General features: G+C 39.5%; 2 protein-coding genes across 3 annotated transcripts in view; both read right to left on the bottom strand.

Annotated features, from left to right (window-relative positions):
• Positions 1 to 2,612: 2,612 nt before the first annotated feature.
• On the bottom strand, positions 2,613 to 3,330 carry LOC104599384 (MLP-like protein 423). Its single transcript, XM_010261890.3, has 2 exons — positions 3,127 to 3,330; positions 2,613 to 3,063 (listed from the first exon to the last, which is right to left on the bottom strand). The coding sequence occupies exons 1-2, from the start codon at positions 3,296 to 3,298 to the stop codon at positions 2,780 to 2,782; spliced, it is 456 nt and encodes a 151-aa protein (XP_010260192.1). The 5' UTR covers positions 3,299 to 3,330; the 3' UTR covers positions 2,613 to 2,779.
• Positions 3,331 to 4,297: 967 nt separating this feature from the next.
• TPC1 (two-pore channel 1) overlaps positions 4,298 to 27,218 on the bottom strand; it is a 178,907-nt gene continuing 155,986 nt past the window's right edge. For both annotated transcript variants that reach the window (XM_088886857.1, XM_088886858.1), the window contains 5 exons: positions 24,335 to 24,421; positions 5,924 to 5,998; positions 5,280 to 5,314; positions 5,056 to 5,166; positions 4,298 to 4,634 (listed from right to left, as the gene is read on the bottom strand). In XM_088886857.1, coding sequence (XP_088742983.1) covers positions 5,079 to 5,166; positions 5,280 to 5,314; positions 5,924 to 5,998; positions 24,335 to 24,421 — 285 coding nt within the window. In that variant the 3' untranslated portion in view covers positions 4,298 to 4,634; positions 5,056 to 5,078. The remainder of the gene's footprint in view (positions 4,635 to 5,055; positions 5,167 to 5,279; positions 5,315 to 5,923; positions 5,999 to 24,334; positions 24,422 to 27,218) is intronic.

Here is a 27,218-nt window from a genome sequence, read left to right as displayed (position 1 = left end):
TATTGCCTCTCGCCGCTCTCTTTCTCTTGCTCTTTGTCATTCCTTCCCTTTTGTGGGATTCTCGGCAGGAGGAACTATGAGTCCTCTGGCAGCACTGATGATGAATATACCAATGTTGCCAACAGCAACACCTCCCAGGTGGCCGACAAATCACATCCATCCTCAACCCCACATCCATCCTTGAGGAGGAGCAGCAGCTCCTACCCGGATCTTAGGCTAGAATCCTCATGGGTTTCCGAGAGTGATGACAGAGCTCAATGATAGTGTACCAGAAGTCATGAAAATCCATTCACCACAACCACAGGCTCAAACACTACCGCCGCTGCCTCCTCTACCCCCACCACGACGGGAATCACAACAATCGGAACAGAAGAGTAGCAAAAGCGAAAAGAGGGGAAGCAATGGAGTGAAAGACATAGCAACTACATTGGCCTCGCTATACCATCAAAGGAAGAAAAAGCAGAAGAACAAGGATAATTACGGTTACGATAGTTCCCTTCACTCTCCACCATCTTTGCATTTAGGATCACACCAAAACAGAGAAGAAAGTAGAACTCTGTTTTGTGATGATAATTTTCCTATTATTTTCCCATATAAAACCAAATAATGGAAAGTTAAATTTTTACACTTTCCCATCCCATCTTTTTTCATCCCATCCAAATCTTCCCACAAACCAAACGGAGCCTAAGAGAAACAAAAAGTTGAGAAAAAGTACAGAAAGAATTTCACTGAAGTTGTAAAAAAAAGGGTAAATGGCAAGGGCCCCATGTACTATGAGGTCAGTGACAAAGACCCCCCTGTACTTTTCTTTGTGATAAAGATCCCCTTGAACTTTAGTCGTTAGACAAAGACTCTTTCCGTTAGCATTCTGTCAGTTAACTTTGAAAAAGATTATTGTCTAACTATTTTAAAATTTTTAAATGCCCAAACTACCATTTTCTTTAATTTATTAAATCACTCAACTTTTTATATACTTTGAACTATTCATCTGTGTTCCTTCGTACCATGACAGACTCTCCATTCGATAGTAAGACTAATTTCTGGCTAAGCTAACCCAGACCACAAGATATTATTCATCACAAGAGGCACCATTGCCCCCAAATCACCGGAGGCCCTGAGAGCCCAAATTGACTACTCGAAAGTGATGGGTCAGTTGGTCATCATCACCACCTCACCCATCGCTGCTGGTTTTCACCACCTCACCCATCACCACCTCAAATTAATAATTTTTCTAAGAAATCTGCCAAGTTTATTCATTGGGCTGGACTCCTGAAAAGAATTGAATTGTCATTGCATTTCAAGATGGGTGGTTAATTGTGTGGAATGCTCTAACAAGCCAGAAAACTCATGCTATTAAGCTACAATGTGCATGGGTCATGACATGTGCCTTTTCTCCAAATGGTCAATTTGTTGCATGTGGTGGTGTTGATAGTGCCTTCTCTATCTTCGATCTGAACTCTTCAATTGACAAGGATGGGAATTTACCAGTATCAAGGATGTTAAGCGGGCATAAGGGTTATGTATCTTCATGTCAATATGTTCCAGATGAAGATACTCACCTAATAACCAATTCTGGAGATCAAACGTGTGTTTTGTGGGATGTTACCAAAGGTCAGAGGCTTTCTGTGTTTGGAGGTGAATTTCCATCAAGGCATACAGCTGATGTACTAAGGTGTGTATAAAGATCATGTCCATGAAATGTGATTTGAAGAATTGCGAATGACTTCAAAACAAAAACTGCAAATGCAAAAATAACAAAGCTTATAACAAGTAGCAGATCTCCAACATTAAGCATTATAGATTGTCTAGGCCCATTATTCGGTACAAACTACAAAGTTAGTGAAGACCTGCTTATAAACCGCTCTGCTAGCTTATCTATTCTAGACTTGCAAAGTCAACAAATCCATTAATATATTTGAATAAACCCCTTTGGACCAACCCAATTCACTAAAAGTAACAAGCTAATTGCGGAATCTGTCCAAATTTTATAAAGAATAAAAAAAAAGGAAAATCATGATTATTTTGGTCGGAAATGCAATTCACAAGCAAATAATACCTGGTAGCAAGTATTTTGTCCCCGACAGTGGAACATCCCAGTTCCACCGTCCCAACCTTTTGCAAACTTCAACCCATATGGCTGCTCGAGTTCTACCTCATACTCCCTGTACTGTTCTTCTGCATCTCCACCTTCACCTCCGCCATTTGCTTTCGACGGTTCAGATTTAGTAATAGATGCTTTAGCAACGAAAATTGATGGTTTTCTCAAATACATGATCAACGCACTGTAGGTGGAACTCAAGGTTGGAGAGTTTTAAAAGAAAATGGCAAAATAAGAAAAGAAAATAGAGAAAGTTTAATAGGGTATTTTGGTAATTTAACGTTTTTCGTCATTTGACTTAACAGCCGAAGGGGTATTTGTCCCAATATAAAAGTTTAAGGGGTCTTTATCGCAAAAGAAAAAAATTGAGGGGATATTTGTCACTGAGCCATAGTACAAGGAGGGTCTTGGTAATTTACCAAAAAAATCTTCAAATTTCTATTTTCTCTTACTTTCTACCAAACCAAACGTAGCCTAAATTTGCAAAACATGAGAACATCGAAATAGAACACACTGAACTAGTTAATCCCCAACTTCATTTATTGATATGGATTAAGCATGTGCTGCAAGCATGCAATTTTTATTAAATTTTTTTGGCACATATGCATGCAGAATATATTCGGACTCTTTCTGATGACTACTGGAGAACATAATCCCCTCTGTGGCATGCCAAACTTGTATTCAGCGGCACAGCTGGAATTTGTCGAAGTGCTTGAGGAATCCCAGTGCAGCATCCTTGGCTTTCTCCGGTGGAGGTATGGACGGAGAGAGCGGCTTGAATTCGGCCTTCCACTCGGCGATACACTTCTCTCCTTCTTGTCCGCGTAGAGGGATAAATGAGAAGGTGGCCTTGTAAGGATCATACATGTTCCTTAGCTCTCCTCCAATCACGCTGTAAGTTATGGACCGCCCTGCCTCCACCTTCTCAATCTTCTCAGTGGATTCTCTCACATAACCTTGCACAGCTGCATAAATTAATTCAATATCACCTTCTTTCATGGAGAGAGAGAGAGAGAGAGAGTTCTTACCAGGGCCAAGCTTGAAGACCCTCAAGCTCCCAGGGCTGCCATCTCCCTCGATGTATTCAGCCCGGGCAAGCATATTTGGGTTTATCTTGCTGATGATCTCATCGTCTCTGTACATTTCCCATGCCTTCTGGGCGGGGATGTTGAGCACCACTTCTCCTTTCATGCTCTCCATCTGTGTGTGTGTGTGTTGATAATGTGGGTAGTATATAGGAGTTTATATAAGAGGAACGGACTAAAAGAAGCTCTCCACGTGCTAATTGCTTTACCATAAACAGTTAAAGTCCACTTAAATAGTTAAATAAGATTCAACCAAGTGGGTGCTCTCTCTCTCTCTCTCTCTCAATACGATCCACAGCGATGGATTCCTCAACTTCCAACGGCCAAGGGGCGGTGAAGCATGAGGCGAGGTTCTCTCTATTTATTTATTGCATATTTGCATTTAAAAGTTTGCATCTCCTGCTGGAAATAACAGAAGAGAAACAGGTTCAATTCACTTCAATTCAATCGTATCACCTTAAAGTAGATGCTCCTCCCTTCAAATCTTCTTTTCTTCTTTTATTTATCAACAGAACATAACCCCAAGAACAGTAATTAACACGAAACAGGATTCCCTTACATATATCAATGGGCACTCTGTTGTATTATGGATTCAAGTGGCATACAAAGACATGAAATTTTAGTTCACAGTAAAATCCACTTGTTGGATATTCCAGAGCAATTTGCCATTTAGCCATTTGGGATTGGTTAGACCAGAATATTCCAAATTTATGAGTAATTACATCGCATAAAGCAGAGAAGCAAACCACTTTATCTCGTCCTGGATTTTTCAATTCTGTATTATGAAGTTGGCGTAATTTCAGACAGTTAACAAAGAGCTAGTAGGAAAAACACTCCAAGCATTTGGGTGGACAGATGCTCCCTATAGACCAGTGAGATGTAATTCGATCTTAGCTAGGGAAATGCCTTACCTATAATGTTGTTTTCATACAACAATTCATCTTGGGTAAAAGATAATGAACATGAATAACCCATCAAACTGCAAAAGGAACGAGAAAGCTGTAATCATTCTAGTCCAGTATTTTATATTTATCACACTGTTACCACTGCAGGTGAAAATTATGCATCCATCTCGGACATGTTCTACCTATGTATTCATCACACTACTAAAAGATGGAAACCAAGGATTAAGTTCATGTTAGTTGGTTTTGTAATGTTTCTTACATTACAGAGAAAACCTGCTCTGAATACAATAGAGGTTTACAGCTTGTTTATTTTTATTAAACTACATTGCATGATGGAATTATCAGAAAAGAAAGAAACAAAAACAAAGAAAAAAGAAAACTTTGCATGATACATGGAGATATTACAATGCAACAAAGACACATCTTAGGTATACTCAGTACACCTGATGTTCAAGGGAATAGACCTCCAACTCAAGATTATCTTTTCCATCCATTTTATGGTAACCAACTGGTTGTATGATCACAGGACAGGGAAAACCTGTAGCTCTGCAGATAGATAAGAAGCACAGCTTGTCAACAAATATAGGAAGCCAATAGAAGGAAGAAAAAAGAAAAAAGATCAGGGGTCAATACATTCATTTGACAGCTACAAGAGGCATAAGAAAAGGCACTAACCAAAAGACAACATAAAGCAAGAGGGAGAAACCATATTGTAAGTCTAATAAAGATGTACTACTGAAAACACTAATGGAGAAGAAAGCACGTGGCTAGATCACAAATTAGGACAGACATGAAATCAACCTGATTTGGTGGATAAACTCAACTGCTATCAGAAGCGGACACATTAATAAAGGGCATACTTGCTCAAAATTGATTAATGGAAATTTTTATTCTATACGAATTAAACCACCAAATCTTCTAACAATGGAAATGAAAATGAAACAGAGGGTTGTAAGCAGTCAGTTACCAGCAATCAAGAATGACAGAGATCTATGCATTGGAAATCTGTGTTTCATTCAGCTCTGCACTCAACATATGATGAAGAAGGACATCAACTCTTTGGCTTCGTGTTTTTGAGCTGCATGACATACAGTATGCAAAAGAAAAAGAAAATGTTAGTCTACAGTGTGGCTACATAGAAGCAAATCACAGATCATCTCCAAATGATGAGCTCATAATGGTGCTACACACCCAACAGACCGCCGTAGATCCTGCCTCCCCGCTTCCTGGAACATGAAAAAAATTCACTTTAAATATGACTATGTAGATAGGATTAGAAATGATAATGGTGGTGATCTATACTATTACACATCACAGGAACTGGAATGGTACATTCCATAATCTAGTCAATGATAATTGTGGTGATTTATTCAAAAACAACTATTACTGTAACAAAAAATTCCCCTCAGGTGTAAAAGATAAAAAGCACTTTCCTCTAACAAACAAGACAGAATCATGAAACATTGATTTCAAACAGAAAGATAATACTTGTAATTCTAAATATTTTGAACTGGCACTATTAAACACTCCAGGCATTTTTTTCTCCTTTCCACTTCTTTCTCCCATTTCCTGTTAAGTTCACTTAGAGAAGTAAATATTTTACCATTTCCTAAAATTACACAATTAACACAGGAAATGGACCAATAATCTAGTCAATGACGACGAAGGGAGACCATTGAAAAGGTAACAGTGGTGAATCACGTCACTGTCAAACTAGAGAAGTGATCGCCGAATTAAAAAAAGAAAAGAAAACAGAAGGATGATTAAATATCATTGTAAAGTACAAACCTACATTTTCCTAGAATTAGGCATAAATATCATTGTAGAGTACAAACCTTGCCCTCTTCCTCGGGTTTGCTTGTTTCAAGTTCCATTTCAGTGAAAAATGCCTCCAAAACAAATGCTACGACCTGAACAAGTATGAGAAACAAGAATAACACATCAACTTTTTGTACTAAAAATGCAGATTTTCAGACATTCACATTTTTCTCAGCAAATATTAAATAAATTGCACAGATAAGATAATGCAAACAATCATATACTCTTTTGCCTCTTTTGTAATCCATGTAATTAATAGCCACTCAACCCCCATAGAGAAAACCAGGCTGACCCATCAGAAACCCGTGAATACCACTGAAAACCGTCTGGGTTTCAACAACCTGCTCAGGTCACTGATTTATCATAAATCATAGAATGATGATAACAATATTTGAACCTATAACCTCTTCCTTATGTAAAGTAACACACTACCATTCATCAATCATGTATGTATATATTTGAATAAAAATGTGAGTTAAAAGACTTGAACCCTAGTCACTTGTATTAAAATCAAGAAACAAACCATCTAACCACAACTTGAATAGATGTTATAATATGCATATTATATTATATTTTATTATTATATCAATATACATGTATACATAATATATGATATTGTGGGTTGCCCATAGGTCGGATCATCTGACCCATGATCTGGTAGCCTTTCTGGTTTTGTGTTTTGTGAAATGAATCTTACAACATTGGGTGAAGTCAATTTTCACGAGGCCATTTCTATTTTCTTTTCTCCCTTGTCAAAACATTAATCTTAAGTTTACACTTGGTATAAATGAAGAAACTAACTACAAATTAATTGACTAAATTTCTCTGCTCCCATTTCTTGTGCTTACACTTAAGCTAGATCATCACCAACTACTTTTATTTGGATTAGCAATTCTTCAACATTGGTATTTAATTGTGTAGTTTCTTTCATTAGAGTAAAATATCAGTCTCATATTTAGCATTGAAATAAATTAAAAACAAATTATAAAAATAATTGATAAAATTTCATGTACACGTTTTGGAACCTTGTATATCAATTACATTGTGCATGTGTTAGAACTTAGAACTGCACATATACCACCTTATCTGGTATCATGCTAAACCATGGTCCACTTCAGGTTAAGAACCGATTTGGCTCATGCAAATGCTTCAAATTGAAGAATTGTCAAATGAAAAGCAAGTTCAGAAAAAATGCAGATGTGGAAACAATAGAATATTAAGAAAGCATAAAAGAATATAGATGATGACTTTATGGGGCAAACATATGATATCACATTTCCTTAGTTCAGTTTGATTTTCTAATCAAATATCTTCTTACCAGGAAAACACAAGATGAAACAACACACACACACACACACATATATATATATATAATGTAGATATCTATTGGCTACATCAATTATGTTTCTCCATTTTATTTTAACAAAGGAAATGTCCTTGTTCAGACTATGAGGCTTCTAATCATGTTTCACTACCTCAATCCATGTACCTTTTGGTCTTCCCCTAGCTCAGAAACCCTCTATCCGCCATCCCTAGATTTGCTTCTCACTTACAAACCAAACCTCGAGACTTAAACCCTCAAAAACATCATTTCCTGTTCAGTTTTCCCTGAAATTTCTTATCAATCCATCCTTGAATCATATCAATCTAAATGAGTTGAGGATTAGGGTCCTATATCAGTATGGTATTAGCGTTGTTGTCATAGATGATGCTCACTAGTCTTTACACTGACAAAAATATTCTTAATTAATGCAACTCTATCACATTCCTAATATATAGGCATCATGATGCTAATCTTCCATTTATCAAGCTTTTACATTGTTCACATTATCTTATTAAATAGTTTGGTCAGCTATTGTAAGTCACCTCCGCTCTACGTATCCAAACTTCCGGTACGATACTATATGGTCCTAAAACCTTTCCTTTCTTCATCTTATTAGAGACTTAATTCTGTGAAAATACCTGTTATTTCTAATCCCATCAGACTATTAGAGAAATTACCCTATTAAGCTTGAACTCTCAATATATTCTTCATTTAATAACTTTTGTAAGGTGATCCGAATTTGATCCATTTAGCAAGATTGGTTTAAATGTTGTATACTTACTAGACAGACATAGGTTCAAGTGTCATAGAAGTTATAGTCAATTCATTTTTTTTCATGATATATGATATCAAAGTCTTTTTTAATTAATTTTGTTTATGATATAAGTAGAAAACTGCTGAATCAAAGAATCTGTAAAGAAAAGAGATGTTTCTTGAGGAAGAAGGGAAAGAGAAGAGAAAAGATTGAGAAAGAGAGAGCAAATCAGTTCTGGCTGCCCTCCTCACTAGTATTTATACATTTAATTAAAAAAGGGTACAATGACTAATATGCCCTTATAGGGCGACTAACACAAAACTACATAAATAACTTAAAAGAACCACTCAATCTGCACAAATCTGCCCCAAAACCTCAACACTCCCTCTCAAGTTGGAAGTAAATGTCACACATTCCCAACTTGCGTAGGTCATGTTTAAGATTGTTTTTTGCAACCCCTTTGGTGAAGACATCAGCTAATTGTAATTCAGAGGAGACATAAGAAAGGCAAACTTCTCCGGTTGTCACCCTCTGTCTTATGAAGTGTCTTGAAACCTCAATGTGCCTTATCCTATCATGTTGATCTGGATTGTGGGCAATATTGATTGCAGCTTGGTTGTCACAATATAATATCATGGGCTCCTCAGCTCTTATCCCAATATCACTCAACAAGGATCTAACCCAAAGTAGATTTGAAACACCATGGGCCATAGATCTATATTTGGTATCTATACTTGACCTAGCCATCACTAATTGTTTTTTACTCTTCCATGAAAGCAAATTTCCTCCCACAAAGGTGCATACCCTTGATGTTGATTTCCTGTCATCTAGACAACTTGCCCAATTTGCATCTATATAAGACTCCAGTTTTAAATTCCCATGGTCTGAGAATAGAATCCCTCTGCCAGGATGCTTCTTCAGGTATGCAAGTATCCTATCAATGGCTTCCTAGTGCTGAACCCGAAGAGCATGCATGTACTGGCTCACAACACTAACAACATAGCAAATGTCTAGGCGTGTCATACATAAATATAATAGTTAGCCTACAATCCTCTAATATCTCCCCACATTTTTAACCAACTCATCATCCAAAGATTAATCCTATGGTTTGGGTCAATAGGAGTATCCGCTGGTTTAGTTCCTAGCTTCCTAGTTTCCTGCAATAAGTCCAACACGTACTTCCTTTGAGAGATGAATATCCCATGCTTAGATCTTGCAACCTCAATCCCCAGAAAATATTTTAGTTCACCTAGATTCTTGATCTCAAACTCTTGTTGTAGTGGCTTCTTGAGTGCATCAATCTCCCTTAGATCATTCCCTATAACAACTATATCATCCACATACACAATCAGTACTGACACAAGTGCTTCTCTCTTTTTCATAAAGAGAGTATGATCAGATTAAGTCTGTGTGAATCCAAACTGGATAAGTTCCCCTCTAAACCTGTTAAACCATGCCCTAGGTGACTGTTTCAAACCATATAATGATTTCTTCAACCTACAAACTTTCCCCTCACCAACATTTTCATAAAAACCAGGTGGAATGTCCATATATACCTCCTCCTACAAATCAGTATTAAGGAATGCATTTTCAACATCAAGTTGGAAGAGGGGCCATGAATGAGTAGCTGCTAGAGACAAGAGAATTCGAATTGAATTCATCTTAGCTACTGGTGTAATGGTCTCCAGGTAATCAATACCATAGGTCTATGTATACCCATTTGCAACCAACCTTGCCTTTACCTCTCTATACTACCATCAATCCTTGTATTTCACAGTGAACACCCATCTACATCTTATTGTCTCTTTGTCTATAGGAAGATCAACTATCTCCCATGTATGGTTCTTAACCAAAGCCACCATTTCTTCTTGCATAGCTATTCTCCACTCATGTTTGGAAAGAGACTCACTAACATTCCTAGGTATAAACACAGAATCAAAGGAAAAAAGGAAGGCATGGTAGGAAGGTGATAGGGTACTGGAGGAAAGATGGTGTGAAATGCAATGGGCCGTACACTTTCTCTTTCCCTTACGGATTGCAATGGGATCAGCTGCAACATTAGTGTCAGGTACAGAAACATCATCAATGGGATCAGGGGAAATAATAGGCACAGGCTCAAGGAAAATACCTGGAACTGTATCAACTGAACCTAGAATCTCAAATGGACTAACGAAGAGTGGTGCAAGTTCTTCTATTGGAGCATGCGTGGAGTCAACCCTCTTCTTGTGTTGGCGTTGAAAAAACTGTGAGGCTGGCCATAGTGGATCAGGCAATGGAACTGGAGTTGCTGATGGCGAAACAACAGGTGGAACTGATGGACCAGATGAAGGAAGAGAAACAAATGAAACAAGAAGAGGAATGGATTGTGAGTTCTCCTCCCCAAAACACTCCCCCTGAGGAGAACAACTAGAGAAAAAGAATGTAGACTCAAAGAAGGTAACATCCATAGTGACAAACATGTTCCTTGACACTAGATCACAACAACAATACCCTTTTGGTTTTGAGTATACCCAAGGAAAACGCATTTCTTGGCCTTAGGATCCAACTTCCTACGATGAGGACCAAGAATGTGAACAAAGCAAACACACCTAAAAACTCTCGAAGGTATATGAAATATCTCCCCATCTAGAAAAAGAAGACTAAATGGCACCTTAAACCCCAGAATGCATGAAGGTACATGGTTAACCAGATACATGACCGTGAGAATTGCATCCCCCCAAAATCGAATAGGAACTGAAGCACACACCATAAGACTTCTTGCCACCTCCACAATGTGTCTATTTTTCCTCTTTGCTACCCCATTTTGCTGCGATGTATATGCACAACTACTCTAATGAATCACCCCATGCTCCAAAAAATATGTGGCCAAATCCTTTTCAAAGTATTCTCTAGCATTGTTTGATCTAAAAACCCTAGTCCTCACTCCAAATTGTGTGAGAACCATCTGGTAGAACTGTTGCACCAAAATAGGTACCTCATCACGTGATCTCATCAAATATATCCAAGAATACCATGTGTAATCATCCACAAGCAAAAAGAAATAATAGTAACCATCCATGGAAGAAATATGATAAGATCCCCATACATCAGTATGAACAATATCAAAAGCAAAAGAACTTCTTTTATTACTTGGTTTAAAAAAATGTCTACAATGCTTTCCCAACTGACAACTTTCACATTCTAGACTAAATAACTAGACAGATTAAAACAACTTTGAAAACAAACATCTCAATGAACTGAAAGAAAGATGACCCAAACAATTATGCTAGAGCATAATCTGACTCACCGATTTTGATCACTATTACTACTGCTACTAACATGGCGGCTCTAATGTCTTAGAATCTCATCCAGAAGGTGGACTCCATTCACGTCATGATCACTCCCAATCATCTTCTTTGACTCCAGATCTTGCAAAACACAATTACCAGGAAGGAAAGTCACTGAACAGTTCAAATTTCTTGTCAGACTACTCACTGAAAGAAGATTAGTATGGAGTCTAAGGACATGTAAGACAAAGTATAAAGTAATGTCATTAGTCACTCTAGCTTTCCCTTTCCCAGCAATGGGAATATAGGAACCATCTGTTGTAGAGACTCTGTCTCTACCAAAGCACAGTTGGTAAGAACTAAAAAAGGTAGATATATTGGTCATGTGCTCATATGCTCCTGGGTCTATAATCCAAGGAGGCCCCTCCTTACCTAAGGTGGATGCATAATTTGTAACCGCATATGAACTACCTGTATGAGCAAAGGAAGTATTGTGACTAGCTCCTACACTCTACTATCCATCTGAAGAACTAGAACCGGATGATCCTTCTTTCTCATAAGTTGTCCATACTTCTCCAATTCAGTTCTCATTGCTATTACTGCAATGGACTCCAAGTCAACTTGGGTAAGAGGTCCCAAAGAGTCTTCTGTAATTGCCGCATTTGCATTTTCCCTCTTATTCTTGACCCGAGCTGGCATGAGATGTGGGTAGAGCTTCCAACAAGTGTCTCTAGTATGCTTAGGCTTCTTGCAATAGTCACACACCAAGTCCTTCTTATTCTCCCTCCTAATCTCACTACTCCCCCTGTCTTCATTTGGCTTAGATTTGATTGTACTAATCGTAGCCAACTGGTTAATCCCAAACTGTCTCAACATGACATTCCTCCTGCTTTCCTCTTTAGAAACAAAGGCATAGGCTTGAGAAAGAGTCACACTTTCTCTGGAAAGGATATGTTGACTAGAAGTATCAAATTCAGGGTTCAGTCCAACCAAGAACTCAAATACCCTATTCTTCTCCACCAACTTCTGATAGGTTGTTGCATCCTTCGTACTCTCCCAAACTATAGTCTCTAAGTGATCTATCTCCTGCCAAAGTGTTTTCAGCATGGAGAAATACATAGCAAGTGGTCTATCTTCCTGTTTTGTATTAATCACCTGATTCCTTAACTGATAGGCTCTAGCTACATTTTGTCTTTGGGAATAAGTTTCAGTCATTCCATTCCAAATCTCCTTTGTAGTATTAGCCCACAAAAAATTTTTACCAATGTGAGGTAACATGGAATTACACAGACAGTACATCACCATTCAATTCTCCTATACCCACTGGGAGGAATTTGTATCAGGTTTTCTCTCCTCCCCAGTGATGTACCCCATTTTCTCACGAGCACCAATGGCCATCTTGGCTGATTGTGCACATTCCAGTGTTTTAAAAGTGCAAGGTGCAGGGGTCAATTTGAGTTTGAGGCGCAAGGCAAAGCACGCGCCTTTTAAGCAAGGCGCAAAAATTAAAAAAAAATACTAAAAAATAAAAAAAATGTCAAGAAATCCAAAAAATCAAAAAATTATAAACACATAATATTAATAAAAATATAAACTTAAGTTTTAAAAAACCTATTATCTAAAATTAAAATACATAAACATAACATGTAAAGCATATTCAAATGAGCATTTAAAAATAAAATCAAACATATAAAACATTTTCAAGCATATAAAACCCACAATCTCTTTTTTTTCTCAATTACATTACTTCAAGTAGTGAATGTGACATATTAAATTGCTAATTCTATGAAACGCCTTTGTGCTATGCCCCCAGCCCAACCGCTAGACTCATAAAAAGGAAAAAGTGCCAAATTTTCAAAAAGCGCACACCTGGGCTAGGGCGCAAGGTGCACCAAGCGCATGCCTAGGTGCACAAGGTGTGCACCTAGGACCTGGGCGAGGCGCCTACCCTAAAATGCACCTCACTTGTGCGCCTAGGCGCACCTTTTAAATAACTGGCCCATTCTAAATAATTTGTACTATTTCGACTGCTGCTACAGTAGTTCGAACAGGAAGAGGAGAAGAAGAAGAAGAAGAAGAAGAAGAAGAAGAAGAAGAGGAAGAGAAGAAGAGGGGTCAGTCGAAAATCTGATGGTTAACCCATTCAGTCGACCCCCTTAATCTATATTAGCTTCTAATCATGTTTACAAAGACAGAAATGCCCTTACTTAAGTGTGGGGCAGAGTAACTCTAATAACACAGCCACATAAGCAAGTTACTTAATAAACAGAAGAAGACTAAACTACCCCTATTCGACACATCTTAACACTCCCCCTCAAGCTGGAGAATATATGTCATATAATCCCAGCTTGTTACATAGATAGTTCACTTTCCCTGAGCTTAGAGCTTTTGTAAACAAGTCTGCCCACTGGTCATTGGAGCTCACATGTTCTGTATTTATCTCTCCGGCAAGAACCTTCTTTCTCACAAAGTGGCAATCAACCTCTATGTGCTTTGTTCTCTCATGAAAGACAGGATTGGAAGAGATATGGAGTGCAGCTTGGTTGTCACAGTACAATTTCATAGGTTTATCCATGTGAAACCCAATTTCTTGTAGAAGATTCCTCAGCCACACTAATTCACAGGTGGTGTGAGCCATGGCCCTATATTCGGCTTCAGCACTGCTTCTGGCTACAACCGTCTGCTTTTTACTCTTCCATGTCACAAGGTTTCCTCCCAGAAATGTGCAATAGCCTGTAGTAGATCTTATGTCACTCACTGAGCCTGCCCAGTCTGCATCTGTATACCCAACTACTTCAAGTTTTCCTCCTGGTTTATACAATAGCCCACGGCCTGGAGCTCCTTTCAGATACCTCACAATTCTAAGGACTGCATCCCAGTGAGGTATACGAGGGTTCTGCATGAATTGGCTCACCACACTGACTGCAAAGGAGATGTCGGGTCTCGTGATAGTCAGATAGTTCAGCTTTCCCACTAGTCGTCTATACCTTTCAGGATCTTCAAATACTTCTCCTGTATCACTGCTCAACTTAACATTTGGTTCCATAGGGGTCTCAGCCGGTTTTGCACCTAACAGTCCTGTTTCTTCCAATAGATCAAGGACATATTTCCTTTGACACAGATTCACACCTTGTTTTGACCTGGCAACCTCAATTCCCAAGAAATACTTTAATGTTCCAAGGTCCTTTGTTTGAAAATGATTTTGCAGAAATGCCTTTAGTTTGCCAATCCCCAATTTATCACTACCAGTGATGACAATATCATCCACATAGACCACTAATAAAATCTTCCCAGCTTTTGAGTCATAGCTGAACACGGAGTGATCAACCTGGCATTGCTTCATTCCAAAACTCTTCACCACTTCACTAAACTTCCCAAACCAAGCACGTGGAGATTGCTTCAACCCATAAATTGCTTTCTTCAGCTTGCACACCTTACCACCCTCCCCCTGAGCAACAAACCCAGGTGGTTGCTCCATATATACCTCCTCCTCTAGATCACCATGAAGGAAGGCATTCTTTATGTCAAGTTGAAGGAGAGGCCAATCATACATAACTGCCAAAGAAATTAGAACACGAACGGAACCAATTTTAGCCACCGGAGAGAATGTCTCCATATAGTCCACACCATACGACTGTGAGTAACCTTTAGCAACAAGTCTGGCCTTCAGACGCTCCACACTACCATCTGGCAAGTATTTCACAGTATACACCCATTTACAACCCACAGCATGCTTCCCAAGTGGGAGAGTAGTGAGTTCCCACGTTTGAGTATGTTGAAGAGCAGAAAGTTCCTCCTCCATTACCCGCCGCCATCCAGGTGAACTAAGAGCTTCTTGAACATTGTTAGGTATGGAAATAGAAGACAAAAGTGAAACAAACTGGCGATGTGAGGTAGAAAGACGAGATGGAGTGTAGAACTACGTTTACCTTTCTGTACGGCAATGGGTAGGTCAAGATCTGAAGGTTCAGCAATAGGAGCCATGAGAGGATCCGCAGACGAGGTAGAAGTAGGAAGAGGGGCCGGTGTCGTTCGACGTGTATACACTTGTCGGATCGGTGGTCGTTCAGTGGTGACCTGCACTGGATGAGGAGATGAGTCTACTCCAACAACAGCCTCTGGAACTGAATCACTGACAGGAAGAGGAAGAGGAGGTAAGGGTGTGAGGACAAGGGTGCTTCAGGACGGGAGAAGAAGGGAACATATTCAAAAAAGGTGACATCAGGGCAGACATAGCACTTTCGGGCAATGGGATTATAACACTTGTACCCTTTTTGAGTCCGAGAGTAGCCAAGGAAGACACATTTAATTGAGCGTGCATCTAGCTTGTCTATTCCAGGACTCAGATTATGAACAAAGCACACACAACCAAAGACACGAGGAGTTAATGGAAACGGAGATAAAGTGGGAAACAAGATGGAGAAGGGTGACCGACCATGAAGAATAAAAGAGGGTATCCGATTAATGAGAAAACATGCAGTGAGTACAGCATCACTCCAAAACCGTTTAGGAACATTCATGTGGTGAAGCATAGACCGAGCAATTTCAAGAAGATGACGATTCTTCCGTTCAGCCACCCCATTTTGTTGAGGGGTGAAAGCACATGATGTCTGATGAATAATGCCATGCTGTTCTAAATACTGTTGAAATGCAGTAAGAAAATATTCACGACCATTATCTGAACGGAGAACTTTGATTGGAACACCAAATTGTGTACGTATTTCAGTATGAAATTTTTGAAAAATGGAAAATAATTCACTTCTTTCTTTCATTAAGTAAATCCATGTCATTCTTGAACAATAATCAATAAAGGAGACAAAATACTTGTACCCATTGTATACTCAATTTTGATTGGACCCCAAACATCTGAATGAACCAAAGAAAAAGGACTCAACATGCGACTCTCAACTCTCGGACTAAAGGACACACGACGGTGTTTACCAAACTGACATGACTCACATTGTAAAACTGACAACTGACTCAATGATGGAACCAACATCTTGAGAACCTTGAGAGATGGATGTCCCAGTCGACAATGCCATTGTAGAGGAGTAAGGGAGGTCTGAAGTGCAATTGAAGATCCACCGCCGTCAAGGTAATACAATCCACCAGCTTCATGCCCCCCACTAATCTTCTTCCCCGTCTTGAGATCCTGAAAAACACAAGTGGAAGGAAAGAAGGTAACAGAACAGTTAAGAGCTTTGGTTATTTTACTAACAGACATAAGATTGAATGGAAACTTAGGTACATATAAAACAGATGATAAGGGGACAGAAACCAAGTCAACATTACCAACACCACAAATGGGAGATGAGGACCCATTGGCAAGTGTAACAGTTTGTGATGTGGAGGTTTCAGAAAGAGAAGAGAACACACCTGGAGTCCCGGTCATATGATCTGAGGCTCCAGAGTCAATAATCCAGGAAGGAGTTTTAGATGACATGCAAGCAATACCTGATTGGGCATATGTGGCAGTGGTATGCTGTGAAGTAGTTTGAAGGAACCGTTCATACTCATCACGCGGAACACTCACCATCTCCCTCCCAGAAGTAGATGTAGATGTGGGAGGTGTTCGGTCTGCCAGTTTACTGTCACTAATAGCAACCTCGCCTCTACAGCATGATTAGCCCATTTAGAGGGAGGGCCATGTAGGTCATAACAGAAATTCACTGTGTGTCCATCCCTACCACAATGAGTACATTTCCTTGTAGAATTATTTTTTCCTCTACCACGACCTCCCCCTGAATCACGGCCACCCCGACCAATCATGGAATTGCCACGGCCCCCTCCGGAATGACCTCCCCCTCTTGTACTATGTCCACCACCTCTAACTGTCACAAGTGCTGATCTATCATACTGTGTGGGGTTCTCTGTCTGGCCCAAAGAAATTCTACGAAGTCTTGAGAATACTTCCTCAAGTGATGGAAGAGTAGAGCCCCCCAATATTTGAGCTCTAATTGGTTCATATTCTGACTTCAGCCCCACTAAAAATCTTGTAACATCAAGTTGCTCTTTTTGCTGTTGCTGAACTTGAATATCTGAAGTAAGGGGATGATAGACATTGAGTTCATTCCTTATATTCTTCATGCAGGCATAGTACTCTTCTAGTGTTTTGGTTCCTTGTTGTAGATCAAAGTACTCCTGATACAGCTGATATACTCTTGTTGTGTTGTCTTGTCCAGAATATAGCTTCTTAGCATGCTCCCATATATCCTTAGCCGTATCAAGGAACATGAAGTTGGCACTGATTTTGGGTTCCATACTATTCCACAGCCAAGTCATGATTTGAGCATCTTCTTGTTCCCAATTATCAAACCTTGGAGAGTCAACCGGTGGCTTCTCATCTCTTACATGCTTTACTTTCTTCTTTGCCTTGAGAAAAACTTCCACTGATTTAGCCCATGGAACATAGTTCTCTCCATTTAGCTTAATTGAGGTCATTTGTACCCCTAGGTAGTCGGAGGAAATTACTACACTAGGTTTCTGATCATTGTAGCCATCTCCTATTGCTGCCATTGTACTCTTTCACAGTTGTCTCTAACTTTATTTCTCAGCTACAAGCTGATTGATGTTGTTCACAGTTTGATATTTCAGCACCTATTGCAGTCTCTAAACACCACAGTGGAAGCACACACTTGTTCTTATTCACACTACTGCTGACTTCACACACTTACGTCCCACATAAGAATCAGTTTACCGTTCATTAATCACAAGTAGAGGCCCTCTTACAACCACTCAAGCACCACAACACAGCCAAATCTGCTGCACCCAGTTCAGACTTGTTCAACACACTTAAGAGGGCATTACACAACCACAAGGAGTTCGACAAGTTCACTGCATTCTACCTTACACCACTCAGCCACTTACAGCAGCCCTAACACCATTCGGCTACTGCACACACAGCTATTCAACAACTTACAGCAGCCCTACACCATTCGGCTACTGCACACACAGCCACTCAACAACTCACAGCAGCCCTACACCATTCGGCTACTGCACACACAGCCCTACCTAGGGCAACAATGAACCTAGTTCTCTAGGTTCTACTCAATACTAACAGCTTCTTGTAGGGTTTCTACCCAGAAATATAAGTAACACTAGAAGAAGAGAGAACCGACCTTCCTTTGAGAATATCAATCAACCATTCACTGCTGAAGTTACTTTCCTTGTTGAAGAGAGTTATGCGCAGCAGAGAGACAAGCTGTAATGTTTCTGACCTAGGGCGAACCAGTCCTCTCCATCGACTGACCAGAAACGAAAGTGAAGAGTCACGAACAACACTGAGGTGCTTTACCAACTGACTTAGATCAGGAACCTTGCTCTGATACCATATTTCGACTGCTGCTACAGTAGTACGAACAGGAAGAAGAAGAAGAAGAAGAAGAAGAAGAAGAAGAAGAAGAAGAAGAAGAAAAGGAAGAGAAGAAGAGGGGTCAGTCGAAAATCTGATGGTTAACCCATTCAGTCGACCCCCTTAATCTATATTAGCTTCTAATCATGTTTACAAAGACAGAAATGCCCTTACTTAAGTGTGGGGCAGAGTAACTCTAATAACACAGCCACATAAGCAAGTTACTTAATAAACGGAAGAAGACTAAACTACCCCTATTCGACACATCTTAACATGTACCATCCAATTTTACTATTGTAATAATTCCAAACCCAAAAGTATCGCTAGTACCTCCTACACCCAAACCCATGTCACCGATGGACTTCTGCTCGGTATTCTAACTCTCCATTTCAACATCAAACAATTCAAAAATAAGAAATAAGTAGGTAGAAAGCCTCCAAGATCAAATCGATCTCACACACAAGGGTAACAGACCTTTCCGGAAGAGGAAAAACCTATCCAGAGAGCAATCCCTCTTCTGCTAGCTTCTCCCATCAGAGAGAAAAGTGAATCAATCACTCAAGAAGGCTCAAAAACTGCTAAAAACCAAACTGCCCCCTATATAAAACCTAGAGAACTCCAAAAAGGTCCAAGCGCCCAATATCAGATAAAAAATGAAGAGTCCAACTTGACTAGGACTCTTTTCCACACACCAGTTCTTCCTGATTTTGATGCCAAAACACAGATCACCCTCTTAATGACTGAAACCCACCAAAAAATCCAAGAATTGGGCAGTCTGAAGTAGATCGATCAGCCCTTTATCTCCTCATGCAATCGGCTGATCTAGGACTGCATGGAAGAACTCCAGGAAACCCTAGTATTGCTTTGATACCAAGTAGAAAACTGATGAATCAAAGAATCTGTAAAGAAAAGAGATGTTTCTTGAGGAAGAAGAGAAAGAGAAGAGAAGAGATTGAGAAAGAAAGAGAGAGCAAATCAGTTCTGGCCGCCCTCCTCACTTGTATTTATACTTTTAATTAATAAAATGAGGGTACAATGACTAAAATGCCCTTATAGGGTGCTTAACACATAAAACTGCATAAATAACTTAAAAGAAGCACTCAAAAGGGACCCAACAAGAGTGATGTGATCCCCACTTCCTATCTAAACAAATAATAAACAAAAAAAAACTACTAAATCTGTACAAATCTGCCCAAAAACCTCAACAATACATACTAAATTCAACTAAGCCTTGACTATCTTAATCTACTTTCACTCATTTTATTACCTATCAGGGATACTCCTAAGTTCTTGGGTGTTATGATTCGGCCTGCCTTAGAATTCTATCTGTCTGAGATCGGTTAGGTAGAAAGAGGTAGAAAGGTGGAAGAAAGAGAGAAAGAGAGAAGGGGAAATTCTGGTTCGAACTAGAAGTCTCAACCTAACCTTCTCCCAGTCGGCCTGACAGAACTTATATTATTAAAAATGATGAAAAGACATATGTGCCCTTATTTAAGTTAGGAGCACTGGTTCCAACACAACATTACAGATCAGCAACATTAATCTAGGTATAAAGATAGAAATACCCCTACGCTAACACTCCCCCTCAAGCTGGTGGCTTGTTACATATGTAATTCACTCTTCCCCGACTCAAGCCTTTTGTAAATAAGTCAGCCCACTGATTTCCTGTATTAACATGTGTAGTGTCTAGTTCTCCATTCAGCACCTTCTCCCTCACAAAGTGGCAGTCAACTTCAATGTGCTTGGTTCTTTCATGAAACACCAGATTAGAGGAAATGTGAACTGCAGCCTGATTATCACAATAGAGCTTCATTGGAGTGTTGATGTTGTACCCTACTTCTTGTAGAAGGTTCCTTAGCCACACTAATTCACAAGCGGTGTGCGCCATAGCCCTATATTCTGCTTCTGCACTGCTTCTTGCCACAACCGTCTGCTTCTTACTTTTCCATGTCACCAGGTTACCTCCCAAGAAAGTGCAATAGCCTGTAGTAGACCGCCTATCAGACATAGAACCGGCCCAGTCAGCATCAGAATACCCTTCTATTTCAAGTTTTCTGCCACTCTTGTATATCAGACTGCGACCCGGAGCCCCTTTTAGATACTTCACAATTCTCAGAACTGCATTCCAATGAGGAATCAGAGGTTTTTGCATGAACTGGCTTACCACACTAACTGCAAATGAGATGTCTGGTCTAGTAATGGTTAGGTAGTTCAGTTTACCCACAAGTCGTCGGTATCTGCCAGGGTCTTCAAACACTTCACCCATATCACTGCTTAGCTTGGTATTTGTGTCCATGGGTGTTTCAGCTGGTTTGGCACCCAACAAGCCTGTTTCTTCCAGCAAATCAAGCACATATTTTCTCTGGCACAGGTTAATACCATACTTGGATCTTGCTACCTCTATCCCCAAGAAGTATTTCAACTTACCAAGATCCTTTGTCTGAAAATGATCCTGCAGATAAGTCTTCAGCCTGTCAATACCCATGTTATCATTTTCAGTAATAACAATATCATCTACATACACCACCAACAGTATTTTTCCTCCTGGAGAGTCATGACTAAATACAGAATGGTCAACTTTGCACTGTTTCATATCAAACTTCTTTACCACCTCACTGAACCTACCAAACCATGCTCGAGGAGACTGTTTAAGTCCATATATAGCCTTCCTTAGTCTTCACACCTTACCATCCTCCCCCTGAGCAACAAACCCTGGAGGTTGCTCCATGTAGACCTCCTCGAGTAAGTCACCATGCAAAAAGGCATTCTTGATATCAAGTTGATATAGTGGCCACTCATACATGGCTGCAAGAGAGATCACAACACTAACTGACCCTATCTTAGCAACCGGTGAGAAGGTCTCTGTGTAGTCAATACCATAGGTTTGGGAGTATCCTTTTGCAACCAATCGCGCTTTCAGGCATTCAACACTACCATCAGGCAGATACTTAACCGTATAAACCCATTTACAACCAACAGCTTGCTTCCCAGGAGGAAGAGCAGTGAGGTCCCAAGTATGATTATGATGAAGGGCAGAGAGTTCTTCTTCCATGGCTTGACACCACCCTGGAGAGGCAAGGGCTTCCTGGACATCCTTAGGGACAACAACTGATGATAACAAGGTGACAAACTGGTGATGGGAAGTGGAAAGGTGAGTAAGTGAAACATAATTAGAAATAGGATGAAGGGTGCAAGTGCGTTTACCTTTCCGCAAAGCAATGGGGAGGTCAAGCTCAGATGCTGAGTGCGGGTCTAGTGCCGGATCCGTCGACGGAGATGTAGCCGGAGGAGTTGTAGCTGGTACGCGTGGGCGATGTGTATACACATGACAGATAGGTGGGCGTTCAATAGGTGGTGGCACCGGAGGCAAGGGTTTGGTCATGGCTGGAACCAAGGGAAGAGGGTCAACAACGAGAAGTGGAAGAGGAGGAAGTGATGAGGAAAAAGCATCACCAGACCCCAAAAAGAATGGAGTAGACTCAAAGAAGTTGACATCAGCACACACAAAGGACCATCGATAACTAGGATGGTAACACCTATACCCTTTCTGGTTCAAGAATAGCCAAGGAAGATGCACTTAAGAGAACGGGCATCGAACTTGTCATTCCCGGGACCCAGATTATGGACAAAGCAGACACACCCAAATACCCTCGGCGTAAGAGGAAACGGAAACAAAGCGAGAAACAAGACCTAAAACAGAGAATGACCATCAAGGATGAACGTGGACATCCAAATAATCAAAAAGCACGAGGTGAGCACTGCATCACTCCAAAAGGGTTTGGGAACATGCATGTGATGCATGAGGGACCTTGTTTGTCGTCTGGAGAAATCACTTTATGGCCTGAAGCAAACTCCTTGGGTCTGGTTTGAGAAGTTCAGATCTGTCATCACTGATGCTGGCTTTATCTAGAGTCCTTCTGACTATTCCTTATTCATCTTAAGGAGGGAGCAGGGAGTAACGATGTTACTCCTTTATGTTGATGATATACTCATTGCAGGGGATGACACAGAAGGAATTTCTAGGCTACAAAAGTTACTCAATGAGTCCTTCAAGATGAAGGACTTGGGGCCTTTGACATATTTCTTAGGAGTTGAAGTGAGCAGAAATTCTCGAGGCTACTTTGTTAATCAACAAAAGTATGTGGCTGATCTTGTTAAACTGACAAATCTTAGTGACTCTAAGATTGTGGACACTCCACTAGAACTGAACCTGAAACTCAACAAAGATGATGGTTCTCCCCTTGAAGATCCTACCCTTTGTCGTCATCTAGTAGGCAGTTTAATCTATCTCATCATGACTCGGCCAAACATATCTTATGCAGTTCAGATAGTAAACCAATTTGTGTCTTCTCCAAGACAAGCACATTTATTTGTAGTGCATCGGATTATAAGATATGTGTGAGGCACACTATCACATGGGATATTCTTCTCCTCATCATCAATTCATCTAATGGCTTATGCGGATGCTTATTGGGCTGGAAGCCCCGACACCCAACGGTCCACTACTGGCTGGTGTGTTTTCCTAGGCAACTCTCTTATCTCATGTAAGTGCAAGAAACAAGCTACTGTGTCCAAATCTTCCACTGAAGCTGAATACAAGGCTATGTCTTCCATGTGTAGTGAGATCATATGGCTTCGGACTCTTCTATTTGAAATACTAAATGAGCCATCATTGTCTGTCCCTCTCTATGTAGACAATATTAGTGCAATAAAAATTGCACCCAACCCTGTTTTCCATGAGCGCACCAAACACAGAGAAGTTGATTGCCACTTCATTCGTGATCTCCTTCTTGAGGGTACCATATCTCTTCCTCATGTCTCTTCCGGACTCCAACTAGCAGACTTGTTGACTAAAGCAATGACACGGGCTCGACATCTATTTCTCATGGACAAACTGATGCTTATTCCTAGGCATCAATTTGAGGGGGAGTGTAGAGACAGTGAAATATAGCCATAGGGCTATTTTTGTACTTTTACTTTTCTTTGTTGTATATCTATTCTTTGTACCATCTCTCTCCTGTACATTAAGGGCAGATTTGTCCTTTTACAACTTAATGTAAATATATCTTTTAGGGTGTTGACTGACACAAGGTGTCACACCCACCATTCAGCTGTACTCTCTCTCTCTCTCTCTCTCTCTCTCTTCTGACTTTTGAACTGACTGTGACAAGGGGTAGTTCTACTGTTATCAAACATAGGAAGTGCTACTAACAGTTCCCAACTGAAGTTTAGAGGCCACACATCATGAACTCAAATTCTGAATTCAAATAACTATTTCCTTTACTTTTACATACCTATAGAAAGTTAAATAGTTCTTAAAACTCTCTGTTCTAGCATAGAATGCATCAACAGGTTACATATTTTTTACTTAATAGTCATTTCTAGATCGAAACACAACCTATTTAAAACTTTTGCTCCCTGAACTCTCAGCCATTAAGAATATAGGAATTATAACATTTGTTGAAGGCTTGCTTCTTAATAAGAGTACCATGAGAGCAAGGTGCCAATGCATAAATGGTGCTTAAGTTCAATGATTAATCTATTGAATAAAAAGCTTGCATCTGAGCCTTTAGTGCTCAAATGTATTAGGTTTTTCAGATGACCAAGTAACACCTATTGAAAGACAACCAAGATGAAGCAGCAACCATTTTCATGTCTAAGTTTTTCATGCATCAGATATAATATACTGTAGTAAGAATAGAAAACTTAGAGGAGAGCATTGATGAATTTTACCAGATTAAGAATCAGCAAGACTGTTATGAGGTAAAAACTGATAAAGTATACAAGGGTCCAAGATGTTCCAGTCAGTTCTTTATAGCCCTGAAATTATATGATGAAAAATTAGCAACTTTGATCACTACTCACTAGTAAAAATGATAAATCAATTTCATAAATCGCTACTCACTACCACTACTCCCAACTTACCTAATCATGATTGTCAGCACAAGAAACAATGACAATACATAATGCTTGGAATTACAATGACAATAAAACTAGAAATAGACATGTAATTGCATAATTTGTTTGATATACCACAAAAATACTCACTTGATGTCAAGCCTTGACCAATCCACTCATTGGATGGGGGAGGGGGGAGGATACAAGCATGCTAGACTTCTTTTTTATCATTCCCCTTCAGAACACATTTCAGTGGACACTTTTGGTATTGACATAGAGAAAAGAGAAAAGTATGTCCAACATACCAAAAGCATGGAACAAGCAAACCAAAAGTAAATTAACCTTTAGTAAGAAGTGTTGACATCCTATTACCTTATCCCTGCCTTTATTTGTGGCACTCCTTGTAATTTCACCAATTCTCACCCCCCTCCCCCCAAAAAAATATTGATTTGCCCATGTTTGATACATTCCATGAGTCACTCAAGGCTAGATATTAATGCCACTTCAAAGAGAATATCTCTATTCTAGTTTCTTAAAGGATTTACGTATGTATTTATTGCCAAAAAATGACAACACTAAGGATATTTTGGTTATTTAACAATTTTTTCTTTTTTACTTAAGGAACATTAGGTAAATGGTTGAGATTTGATTACCTAGGTTTTAATTTTTTCATTCAGTAAATATCAAATGCATTGAAAGGAAAAGATGCATACAAAGTATGTGGTCCAATATCCCAAAAGAAAGAAAAAAGAAAAGGATAAAAGACAGGACATGGAAACTCATAAAAAAGGCAAAGTCTGATTTCGGAGGCAAGAACCCAGTGGCATGTTCATGGTTAGGCCACCCTCAATTGCATATTGAGCAAAATATGCAATTTAGGAAGGATTTCCAATTTATGGTTCATGATTCCTAGAATTTGGAGGAATTTCTTCTGGACACGACTAGTGAAGAGCAAAGAAGATTCTTTATCCATCTTAGGAGGAGGCTTTTAGTTGGCATGTTATGCTAGATAAGATCCTTAAACTGTACCGATTGAATAAATGGGAGTTTAAGTTGGTTTAATATGAAAACGAGCAAAGAAGACAGCATTTTCTTCTTGACTTCAGGTTATTGAGGATGTATGAAGTTTCTTTCTTTTCATTTTCAATGTAAATTAAGGGCTTCCACCACAACCAATTGTGGTAATTCCATAAACAATCAAATTCAAGTTTCGGTGGATAAAAGTCAAAGTAGAAGGGCACCCCATAAACAATCAAATTCAGTTTCAAGGATATCTCAAGAAACATACTTTAATATCATTGATTGAAACATGATTATAGTCAAGGACACAAACACTGATTTTAAAAGAGAAAAGGATGATGTAGTGGAAGTTTGGAACATTTGTATTGTAACCTTTGGTATTTATTGCATATTTTTCTCTCTTTTAGATCATTTGTCATTTAAAGGATTCAATGAACTTAATATTTATGTTAACAGAAACTCTTCATTATAGATCGAAACAAGAAAAAAGATATATAAATATAAGGATCAAAAGAAAGTTAAGGATGTTTTTATTTCTCTCTCCTTATCGGTTTTTTGAAAATGTTTTCTCTTGTTAGGTAGCTATTTATAAGTGATAAAACTCAGATTAGATGTTCATATATGTTCAGATCAGAAGAAAGAGAAGGAAAAGAGAGAGAGAAGGAGAAGGAGAAAAGTCACATCCGAACTAGAGAGAAAATCTCAAAACCTCTAGTCGGCCCTTCTTTTATTTATACTCTTCTAAGATATACAAGGATTACCATTGTGCCCTCACTTAAGTGAGAGCCACATCGGCAGAGCAGTACATATATAACTAAACATAAAAGGATTGTACTACCCTTGTACAGCTGACTCTAACACTCCCCCTCAAGCTGGTGAGTATATGTCATATAGTCCTAGCTTTTTACATATGTAGTTCACTCTTCTCCGATTCAACCCTTTGGTAAATAGATCTTCCCATTGATTTCCTGTGTTCACATATGCTGTACTTATCACTCCACTAAGCACCTTCTCACGTACAAAGTGGCAATCCACTTCTATGTGCTTTGTCCTTTCGTGAAACACTGGATTAGAGGAGATATGAACTACAGCTTGGTTATCACAGTATAGCTTCATAGGAGTGTCAATCGAGTATCCCATCTCCTTTAGTAGATGCTTCAACCACACCAGTTCACATTTTGTGTGAGCCATAGCCCTATATTCAGCCTTTGCTGCTTCTTGCTACCACTGTCTGCTTCTTACTCTTCCATGTCACTATGTTCCCACCAAGAAAAGTGCAATACCCTATAGTGGACCTTCTATCAGATATGGACCTGGCCCAATCAACATCTGTGTATCCCTCTATCTCAAGACTTCCTCCACTCTTATACAACAAACCACGACTTGGAGCACCCTTCAAATACCTCACAATCCTTAGGATTGCCTCCCAGTGTGGGATTCTCGGATTCTGCATAAATTGACTCACAACACTGATTGCAAATGAGATATCAGGTCAAGTGATGGTTAGGTAATTAAGCTTACCCACCAGCCTTCTGTACTTCCCTGGATCCTCAAACTCCTCGCCTGTATCACAACCCAATCTAGCATTCAGTTCCATAGGTGTTTTAGCTGGTCTGGCACCCAACAACCTTGTTTCCTCTAACAAATCAAGAACATATTTCCTCTGGCACAGATTAATATCATTCTTGGACCTTGCAAC

Source organism: Nelumbo nucifera, chromosome 1, assembly GCF_055504915.1.
Source record: "Nelumbo nucifera cultivar China Antique chromosome 1, China Antique-T2T, whole genome shotgun sequence".
NCBI classification, from domain to species: Eukaryota; Viridiplantae; Streptophyta; class Magnoliopsida; order Proteales; family Nelumbonaceae; genus Nelumbo; species Nelumbo nucifera.
The sequence above is the reverse complement of the archived record's forward strand: the minus strand, read 5'-3'. Positions and strand labels throughout refer to the sequence as shown.